The following is a 10,765-nucleotide window of genomic DNA, read 5'->3' as shown; positions in this document are numbered from 1 at the left end:
AAAAAAAAAAAAAAAAAAAAACAAAAACAAAAAAACGGGCACTTGGCCCTAGTTTACTAGTCACTAGACTAAAGCTTTCATTGGCTAAAAAGCCAAAAAGGGAGCCTGTTTGTTGCTAGCCCCAATCTAATCATTCTTGGGTCCAACCTTGATCTCTGACCTTCCTTGACTGCATCTCTGCTTTCCTTGAGGAGTTTTCTCTTGTAGGCTTTTCATCCACAGATGAGACATGACCATCTTTGGACAACCTGCTTCTGGCTGCTATAGTCTATGATGGGGAAAGGCGGAGGATGTGTCCCTTGCGGGCTAAAAATGTGAATGTGGCCTGGAGAAACAAGCTTGGAGATCTAGGAAGGTGGGCCCTATATAAATGGGACAAGAATGTCCTCTGTCCTCCAGATACTAACAGGAGTAATGCCCACCTCCACTGACCACACCAAACACAGAGGTTCAATAAATATCTGCCTTTGCTTTTATCCACAGTGGCCTGACGCAACAGCCATAGAAAAAGTACCACACCAAGCCCCAGCTGGGGACTGGGAATCCTAGCATATGGTAACTCAAGTTGGCCCTCAGAACTGAACAGGGATAAGGGCCTTGAATGGAAGACGGAACCAGCCAGACTCTCAGTTCTTCCTGTCCTGGACTGGGAGCCACAGATGTCCTTGTGACCTGTCACTGCCTTGATCTAGGTCTTCAGCCATTAAGGCTCAGTGTCATCTTTAGTCACCAACGGGGGTCTTGGTGTCCTTCCAAACCCCTTGGGCCAGGACAGTTGACTGTTTTCCTCACTCCATGGTGATGGAAACATCTTCCACATCTCGGGGGACTGCGCTCTGAAGCTCACGCCTGATTTCAGGGGATAGTTGTGGATGGGGCTGCAGCCGGAGCAGTTCTAGGAGGGCCTCTTTCTGGTCTGTGGCCAAGTCGGCCTTGTAGCGCTGGACCAAAGTCAGGAGGCACTGGTGCCAGAGCACAGGCAGTTCACGCTTCTCTGTCCGGAACCCCAGGAAGTGGAAGACTAGGGCATCCAGCACCCGGTAAGGCAGTGCATACTTCTTGTCCAGCAGCAGTCGCAGGAAGATGCTGTTGGCACCACTGTATTCCATCTCAGCAATTTTCAGCATGGCTGCACTGGTGGGAAAAGGGAGGTGGGGTGAAGTTGGTGGGGAAAGCATTGGAAGAAGGATCCTACTTCTCCTCTGTGCTTTCCCCCTTTTTTCTTCCCCTCTGCTGGCCCTTACACTATGGTATTCCCTAGGGGCCTTCTCACCTACCCAATCGTATTATATTCTCTTGACTCCAGTCACCATCTCTACAAGGATCCACCCAAATCTCTACCTCTAGCATAGACTGCTTGTTTCAGTATCCAACTAGAGTATGGTCCAAACATCTCAACATCTCCACCCTAACTACTTTCTTCCTGTGTTTCCTACTTATTTGTTCATCTATTTACTGAGCACTTATTTATTTATGAGACGGAGTCTCACCCTGTCACTCAGGCTGGAGTGCAATGGTGCAATCTTGGCCCACTGCAACCTCCGCCTCCTGGGTTCAAATGATTCTCCTGCCTCAGCTTCCAGAGTAGCTGGGATTATAGGTGTATGCCACCAAGCCCAGCTAATTTTTGTATTTTTAGTAGAGATGGGGTTTCACTATGTTGGCCAGGCTGGTCTCGAACTCCTGACTTTGTGATCCACCGGCCTCAGCCTCCCAAAGTGCTAGGATTACAGGCGTGAGCCACTGAGCCCAGCCTCAGCACTTTATACCCGGCACTCAGGGCCTGTTCTTGCAGAACTTACATTTAGGGGGATAATGATACAAACCCAAGGCTATCCTTAGCTCCTTCACCACTCTGCGCATCCCCAAGTCCTGGCAATTCCACTATCTGGATATCCACTGACCAGCCCTCCTCCACCCGCAACAATGCTACCTGGAGTGCAACACAGGGATGGAGCACTTAGTGATGATGCTACCCACAATGATGGCTTCCCGGAGGGTACAAGTGCCAGACTCGCACAGTGGAATCAGGATCCCTGAGGAGAGTCAAAGGGCAGTCACTATGAGCCCAGGTTAAGAAAAAGGAGTTAGGGGATGCTTTCCCACCCCGCCCAGGGTCAGCCAGCCAGCCATTTCCCACACCAGGCCTGCTGTGTTCCCTGTAGGAGCTCCAGCCCTTCCCTTTCTTCCCTGCCTCTGGGATCCCACCTTTGAACCAGGCTCCAGGTTTGAAAAGGGCCTTTTTGAGAGCCATGTAGAGATGGAAGTTGAGTCGTTTGTATTCGGCAATGTCATCTCGTATTCGCGGGAGCAGGACAAGGTTGTAGAAGCGCTGGGCCATGCGTTCCTTCAGGTTAGAGGCAAAAATCCTAGCGGGAGTTAAGGGGGGAGTTTCCAAGTCACACGACAGTCTGGACCCAACCCATTAAATATCATCATGGATAGTACATACAAAAGGTTTTAAAGTAAAATAAGAGATCTTTTTCTCAGTGAGGGATATGTGGGAGCTGTGTGCGTACAACACCCATCAACTTAGAGAACAGGAGGGGCAACGAGATGTACCTAAATGGGGAGTGCTGTCCGTCTGCGGCAGAGCCAGAGCTCATGCAAACTGATGGCTACTCAGCTACTCTCCTTCCTCTTGCTGTCACAGCTCCTCTCAACCCTGCTATCATGAGGGCCATGAGCATGCCTGGACAGTCATAGACTTCTGAGGCCCCTGCTACAAGGTTGTATCCCAGTGGCTATAAAAGCCTCTCCCCTAGAAATTGATCATAGAGGGTTTAGTCCAGCTGCGTCTTGGCTACAAAAAATGACACAGGAAAAGCTAGGAAAATGATGCTATAAAGTAGAACAGAGAGCACTGTGGGGCAAAGCTCAAATGCCCTAGGGGTAGAGGCAAGGAAACCTGTCCATCCCAAGCCCAGCCTGCACCTATAGACCAAGGCCCCTGAACCCCCATCTACCCTACCTGGTGGCTTGGTACATGGCAGCTGCAGTCCAGGCCTCAGGCTCTGTGATGTAGAGGATTTGCTCCCAGTTGGAGAGTGCAGGGATGATCTTAAATGCCTTGGGCAGTTTCCCACTGCGATACTTAGATAATACCTAGGGATAAGGGAGGTAGAATCATCATCGTCATCCACATATGGCGAGCTTGCTGTGGGTTAGGAACTTGTCTGGGAGCTTTTAATATATTAACTCATTTCATGCTCACAATAACTGTATAAGGAGGGGCCATTATTTTGCTCGTTTTACAGATGACCAGAGAAAAGTTCCAGTAACTGATCCAAGGTTGCCAAGTCTATAGGCAGAGCAGGAATCTGAACCCACACACTCTGCCTCTTAGGTCTGTTTTCTGCTCCCATGACTTCTTTAGCATGAGATGCAGGCAAAAGGCAAAAAAGTCCCTAAATGGGTCTTCCACCATGGCTCCTCTCTCAGCTCTTACCTCCCGGACACCCCTGTAGACCTCCAGGACCCGGGGGTCCAGCTGGGGCATAGGGAAGCCCGACACCTCTGACATGACTGTCTCAACCTCTGTCTGCTTCTCAGTCAGCTTCTCCATGATGATGTCAGCCAGGGTGCGCCTAAGAGGGGAGGTGCCGAGGGGAGGGGACAGAGGAGGGAAGGAGTGCTGTGGTCACTGTCCAGGAAGCTCCAGACTCCCCACAGTCCTTGTGAGCACTGATGTACTGCGATCCTGCTGGGATGTGCAGCTTCAGTTCCCTCTATGTGCCCATCCACCCTCACAGAATCGCTGCAGGGTGCAAAGGAACTGGAATTCATTCCATTTAGGACAAAGCTGGCAGTTGGATGGAGGTTATTATGAACCTGAACTCTGAAGTCGGTCTGCCCAGGTTCAAATCCTGGCTTGCCCACTCCCCGTATGATCTTGGGTATGTTACTTTACCTCTCTATGCCTCTGTTTCCTCATTTGTTAAACAGGGATAATAATGGTACCCACTTTATAATACACTTCAGAGGCTGCTGAAGTATATTTATTTATTTATTTTGAGACAGGGTCTAGCTCTGTTGCCCAGGCTGGTGTACAGTGGCACCATCACGGCTCACTGCAGCCTCCATCTCTCTGGCTCAAGCGATCTTCCCACCTCAGTCTCCCCACTAGCTGGGACCACAGGCACACAGCACAACACCCAGCTAATTTTTTATTCTTTTGTAGAGATGGGGTCTTTTCATATTGCCCAGGCTGGTCTCACACTCCTGGGCTCCTGCCTTAGCCTCCCAGTGTTGGGATTACAGGTATGGGCCACCATGCCCAGCCTGAAATGTACTTAAAGCTGCTCCTGAGTTGGGTGCAGTGACTCACACCTGTAATCCCAGAAATGGAAGGCTGAGGGAGGTCAGGAGTTCAAGACCAGCCTGGTTAACATGGTGAAACCCTGTCTCTATTAAAAATACAAAAATTAGCCGGGCGTAGTGGTACATGCCTGTAATCTTGAGAAGTTGAGGTTTCAGCGAGCAGAGATCACACCACTGACCTCCAGCCTGGGTGGCTGACAGAGTGAGACTCTGTCACAAAACAAAACAAAAACCAAACTGCTCCTCTTTTCTGAGGTCCTACTCAGTGCCAGGCACTGAGTTTGGGGCTTTCCAGTCCTAGAGTCAGTGCAACACTTACGGGACATGGAAACTTATGCAGACATGGGAACTGGGCCTCAGGTTAGTAACTCACCCAAGGCCTCACAGCTGTCAGGTGGGGGGTAAGAGTCAAACTCAGGTTTTTGAAGTTCTTAAGGTACTTTATAGGACCTTATAATGTGCCTTCAAACTAAATGGCCTCTGACTGTTGAATCCACATGGATCTAGGTTTGCTTTCTGAAGATGCTAGCTATCATTTATTACAACTGCCAGGAGTTCTGTTAACTTCAAGGAGCTTGTCTATTCTATTTACTGCAAATTGGAGAAGCATTCTGCCAAGTTTGTCAGAGTTATCAGTGAAGTAGGAGTTATGAGGTGCTGAGTGAGAACCTGAGAGGCTCTCTGGTGGGACAAGCCCAGGTACGTATTTTGTGACATGTATTTCATTTCAACGGTCAACCATCAATCTGGGAGATGGGCTCATTTTCTTCATTCTGCATTTTCAAATAAGCTGCCACAGAATTTACCAGCTTCCCTGTCTTTTTACAGTATGATTAGCAATGAGAGATGCATTAAGCCCAAATAGCCTAAAGTATCAGGGACAACATCATGCTAATATCACAGGGTCAGAATGAACTGGTTGAGGGTCCTTATCCTAGACTCCACTCCCCAGGGCCAAAATTTATGGGCTCAGGAATTTGACCACAGGCAGTCTAAATGCTTGCATGTTTTGGAGCTAGCATTTACTATAGATGGGAATAAATTAGTAGTTCTAACTGGGGGCGATCTTGCCCCCCAGGGGAGATTTGGCAATGTCTGGTGTCATTTTTGGTTATCACAATTAGAGGGAAGGTTGCTACTGGAGTCTAGAAGGTAGAGATGAGAGATGTCTGCTAAACACCCTACACTGCACAGAATAGCCTCCATACACACACACAAAATTACCCAGCCCAAAATGTCAGTAATGCTGAGGTTGAAAACCCCTGGCTTAAATGAAGCTTAGGGTATGAAGATTTATCCAAGGAAGTTGAGCTTACCACTAAAAAAACCGAGAATACCAAAATCAAATGCAACAGGATGGCTCTCCCCAGAGGTATAAAAGGGGCCTGTAGCTGTTTCCCTAACAATTGGGCAGTAGTACAATAAATGGACAGAAGGACACAAGGCATTTTGAGGCTGGGTCATTCCCACTCACAGTGGTCCTTTGAGGATGGGCCAGCTTTGTCAAGGTGGACCCCTACAACCAGCAACTCCAGGGCCCTTTCCAAAAGTAGGGAATTAATAAGTTTGCTGGGGGAACTTGTTTTCCTGTGGGAATTTTCTACAAGGACCCACTATCCCAAATCACCAGGCCTACCTGGCAGGAGGGTTCTTGTTCATGAACATCTCTATGGCACGCTCATCCTCAGGGTCCACCACCACCTCGGCATGATAGCCCACCCCTGTCATTGTGGCAGCCTTCTCCAGTGTGGGCCACTCCTCGTCCTCGTCATCTGATCCATCCTGAGGCACTCTTGGACCTAGAAGAGGGGAGACTAAATGGATGAGCCCAGCCAAGGATGGCTGAAGGATTAGTCAGTTTAGCTTCAGCCATTATGCAGTACAGGCCTCACATGTGGTTGTGATAGATGCAGGTATGTGCAGTGAAACAAATGAGGCATGCAGTAGCTCCCTGTCCCCAGGGGCTTGCAATCATGCTTGAGAAACAAAATGTATGCACAGGAAACAATGAGAAAGCAATGGCCATAAATAATAGTGAACATACCATACTCAGTTACGTAGAAGGAACTTCTGAACACTGTACCCATGTTAATTGTTTAACCCTTATAAACCCAAGAAGTAGATACTATTATTATACCCAGTTTCAGATGGGAACATTGAAGCACCGAAAAGTTGGGTAATTTGCCTGACAGTCTGGGTCTAGACTGCATTCTTCACTACTACTCTACACACGTTAGGGCTTGATTATATGCCACAGTAAGTGCTAGAAACAACATGCACTTGGAGGATGAGTGGTGAGGACAGTTAGGTGCTGGATGCAGAGTTTGGGAGCAGGAGGAGTGTATTCCAGACCCAGAGAAAATAAGGCTTGGCTATAAGTGTCTCGTAGGCAATAGCAGGAAATAATGCTAGGGGGAAAAGGTGAAGCCAGACTGGAGGGCCTTCAAAGTCAGGCAGTAGAGTTCAGATTTCAATCCACCAGTCCATTTCAATAAATGAAGTTAGTCCATTTAAATAACTTCCCTTTTTGGAAGGCTACATGTCTGGGCATCTGGAAAGGGGCCTAATAATCCAAGTGAGGGGCTATAATGCTACATATCAATAAGCCATTAACAAAGGCAGTGTGTGATGAAAGCTAAATAAGGGGGAACAGACATTTTGTCTCCACGTGCCAACAATCCCCTAAATTTGTACTTTGTAGGTGGTTCTCCTTAGCGCCAGACCCTAACTCCAGGGGTTTCCTGTACAGCTGCTCTTGGATGACTCACAGGCACCTCAAATCTCACCTGTCATTGACTAAACTTATCTTCTTTCCCTCCTAGGTCTACACTGCTAACCATCCACAGCTCAGCAAACGGCAGCATTGTCCACCCAGTGCTAAGCCTGGGAGGCGCTCCTGCCTCATCCCCTGCCCTCACCCTCAACACCCAATCAATTACTAAACCCTATTCAATTTTTCCTCATAGACTGTCTCTCACATGCTTCACCACACCATCTAAGCCTAGATGAGCATCATCTCTTGCCTGAATGTATTCAACAGTTGCCCACTGGTATCCATGTTTCTGACCTTGCTTCCCTCCAATTCATTTTCCACTCTGCAGACAGCAATCTTCCAGAAGCACATATTTGATTTGATCAGGCCTGTACTTAAAATTCTCCAATAGCTTCCCATTCTTCCCATTGCTGTTAGGATGGTTTCTGAATCATCTTTAGGCTTGGCTTCTACCTACCTCAACATCGTTCATTAACCCAGTCATTGAGCAAACATCCAGCACTTACTATATGTGAGGCAGTGCTGGCTATATCCATGAACAAAAGAAACTAAAAAACTTTGTTCTTATACAGCTTACATTCTAACTGGAGGAGGCAGTCTATGACCATACCACCCTGAATGCACTGATCTCATCTAATTGGAAGAGACAGACATAAACAAATGTATGAATATATTGGGTTAAAAGATAAGTATTATGGGCAAGGCGTGATGGCTCACCTGTAATCCTGGCACTTTGGGAGGCCAAGGTGGGTGGATCACCTGAGGTCAGTAGTTTGAGACCAGGCTGGTCAACATGGCAAAACCCTATCTCTACTAAAAATACAAAAAAAGAAAAAAAATTTGCTGGGTGTGGTGTCGGGTGCCTGTAATCCCAGATACTTGGGAGGCAGAAGCAGGAGAATCGCTTGAACCTGGGAGGTGGAGGTTGGAGTGAACCAAGATCTTGCCATTGAATTACAGCCTGGGCAACTGAGTGAGACTCTGTCTCAAAAAAAAAAAGGCACAACGATGCCTATATAGGTTGAATGGAATGGGCAAAGGGGAAAGCAGATCGTACAGGGATTGTAGACTCCCGTAACCCCCAGCTGTTGAGTGTTCTGTAGAGTGCGAGATACGGCAGGGTATAGTAGCTCACACCTGTAATCCCAGCACTTTGGGACACCAAGGCAAGGAGGATCGCCTGAGTTTGAGACCAACCTGGGCAACACTGTGAGACCTCATCTCTACAGATAATTAAAGCATTGGCGGCTAGGTGTAGTGGCTTATGCCTGTAATCCCAACACTTTGGGAGGCTGAGGTGGGTGGATCACCTGAGGTCAGGAGTTCAAGACCAGTCTGGCCAACATGGTAAAACCCCATCTCTACTAAAAATACAGAAGTTAGCTGGATGTGGTGGCTCACACCTGTAATCTCAACTACCTGGGAGGCTGAGGCAGGAGAATTGCTTGAATCTGGGTGGCAGAGGTTGCAGGGAGCCGAGATCACACCACTGCACTCCAGCCTAGGTGACAGAGTGACTGTCTAAAAAAAAAAAAAAAGAATGGACACATGGTGGCATACACCTGTGGTCCCAGCTATGTGGGAGGCTGAGGCAGGAAGACAGCTGGAGCCCAGGAGATTGAGGCTGCAGTGAGCTAAGATTGTGCCACTGCACTCTAGCCTGGGAGAGAGACAGAGCGACAGACTCTGTCTAAAAATAAAATAAAAAGGAAAGGAAAGGAAAGAAAAAAAAGGAGAATATCAGATACCATCTAGGAGGCTACTGTGATAATCCAGGTGAGTCTGTGATAATCCAGTGTGAGAGACTGTGGTGGTTTGAACAGGATGGTGTTCCAAAGTGGTGAAAAGTGGTCTGATTTTGGATAGACCTTTATACCCTGAAGGCAGAGTTATCAGAATTTCCTTGCAGATCAGATGTGGGGAGGGAGAGAGAGAGAGGAGTCTCACGTTTATCTTTAGCAAATGAAAGAATATCATGCTACTAACTGAGACAGGGAAGACAGTGGTGAGAGAAGCAGCTCTGGAGAGAAGGTCAGGATTGGTTTTGTACATGCTAAATTTGAGCTGCTTCAAACTGGAGGTGCCAAATAGGCAGCTGAATATAAGAATCTGGATTTCATGAAAGAGATCAGGGCTAGAATACAAAGTTAGGAGTCGTCACCCAAGAGATGGTATTTAAACCATGAAACCTGACAGCATGAGAGAGTATCTGAAGAGAAGAGGTCAGAGGAGTGAGGATAAGAGGTTGCAGTAAGAGCCAATGCTATTGAGAAGTGAGGTGGCAGTAAAACAGGACTGTTGATGTCTTACAACCCAAGTAAGGATACTGTGGGCAGGAGGCCACTATTCAATTGTATCAAATATTGCTTTAGATGAGATCTGAGAAATGGATGAAGCACCTCAGAGGTCAGCACTCCCTCCCTAGTAAGAACATATCAAACGTCAATTCGTTTCTCTCCCTCTTTGGCTGCGAAACGTGTTTTCTGCTCATTACACCTCCCATTTGTTTTTCAGTTCTCAGCTTAAAGGTCCTGCAATCGGAGAAGCTTCTCAAGACCAATGCTATTGTCACCAGGGAAACGACACTTTATCATGGAAATACATTATTCTAAGAGTCTACGTAATTGTCTCTCCGCTGGGCTTGACTGTAAGGTCCTTAAGTCAGACGTGTCTATATGTTGTTACTTCTGTACTCAAATATTCGATTGAACTCCGATCATAGCGCAAAGGTCGTAGTAGGTTTCCCAAAAATATTTACAAAACCAATGGATAAATGCTAGGAACACTTAGTGGCGCGAGCGATTACAGTACTTTCTATTGGCCTAACTTCGGGGGTGCCTAGAAGGGAGTGCCTAAAACTAGGAGTGGGCGCGGAGGTCTCCGGCCATCGCTTAGCCTCCCATTCCATTACTTTTGCAAGTCCCCTGCTGGACACTTTTTAGCTGTCCCCCCTGCCCCACTGCTAGCCACTGTCTTGCTCGGACCTCCTCCCAGACACTCACCCAGCCGCGTGGTACGTTCCTGCGGCGCCGGTGGCTTGTCCCCAGTCCCATGCTCGGCCTCGAGCTCCTCCTGTTGCTGCCGTGCTTGCTGCAAAATCCGTCGGCTCAGCCTAGGCCCCACATACTCTTCCTCCTCTTCTCCGGTGCCACGACCCCGCCGCTTCTCCCGGACCCCTGCCCGCAACGCATTCCCAGCCAGGATCTGCTCAGCCAGCGGCGCATGTTTTTCCTGACCCCCGGCCCCACGGGTCGCCTTGAACTTGGGCATTTTTCTTGAAAAAGTTGCCAGGAAGTCGCACGTGGGGACGACGAAAAGGCCAGAATACACTTGCGCGGTGAACTCCCACCTCCCAAGAGGCCACGCTGCGATCACAGCGCCCTCTAGCTATCGGAGGCCAGAAGCGCCATCAGCGCCGCCCCTCCCACTAAAAGAGCTCCTGGGTTCCGGAGCTGGACTCCCAAATACATTCATTGCCTTTAACGTTGGCTTCTCTCAATAGTGCAGTCTAAGTGTCGTTCTCCTAGCTTCATGGATCTAAGCCTAGAGTGCTCAGCCAAGCGGGAATTTCCAGAGCTAGAAACATGGGGGCGGGAATTCGCTGATTATGTCACTGGTGGCGTCACCGAGGGGTGCCGAGACACGCCCCATTCCTTGGGGAAGGCGTGGACC

At 48.4% G+C, this 10,765-nt stretch overlaps 2 protein-coding genes across 2 annotated transcripts in view; one reads left to right on the top strand and one right to left on the bottom strand.

Annotated features, from left to right (window-relative positions):
- Positions 1-10,765, top strand: part of MED20 (mediator complex subunit 20) — a 37,116-nt gene that overhangs the window by 12,734 nt on the left and 13,617 nt on the right. The window lies entirely within an intron of this gene.
- Positions 450-10,723, bottom strand: BYSL (bystin like). The gene is made up of 7 exons (XM_017547254.2): positions 10,096-10,723; positions 5,957-6,119; positions 3,449-3,587; positions 2,972-3,105; positions 2,209-2,369; positions 1,934-2,036; positions 450-1,134 (listed from the first exon to the last, which is right to left on the bottom strand). Exons 1-7 carry the CDS (start codon positions 10,361-10,363, stop codon positions 789-791), a joined length of 1,314 nt encoding a protein of 437 aa, XP_017402743.1. The 5' UTR covers positions 10,364-10,723; the 3' UTR covers positions 450-788.

This window comes from Cebus imitator, unplaced genomic scaffold (assembly GCF_001604975.1).
Source record: "Cebus imitator isolate Cc_AM_T3 unplaced genomic scaffold, Cebus_imitator-1.0 Scaffold197, whole genome shotgun sequence".
In the NCBI taxonomy this organism is placed as follows: domain Eukaryota; kingdom Metazoa; phylum Chordata; class Mammalia; order Primates; family Cebidae; genus Cebus; species Cebus imitator.
The sequence above is the reverse complement of the archived record's forward strand: the minus strand, read 5'-3'. Positions and strand labels throughout refer to the sequence as shown.

What these genes read in the sequence shown, in the direction of transcription:
- BYSL (XM_017547254.2), bottom strand. Translation starts at nt 10,363, where the DNA reads ATGCCCAAGTTCAAGGCGACCCGTGGGGCCGGGGGTCAGGAAAAACAT. An exon ending in GGAACGTACCACGCGGCTGG is followed by an intron (nt 6,120 to 10,095) that starts GTGAGTGTCTGG and finishes CCCCTCTTCTAG; the next exon opens with GTCCAAGAGTGCCTCAGGAT. An exon ending in GCCATGTACCAAGCCACCAG is followed by an intron (nt 2,370 to 2,971) that starts GTAGGGTAGATG and finishes AACTCCCGCTAG; the next exon opens with GATTTTTGCCTCTAACCTGA.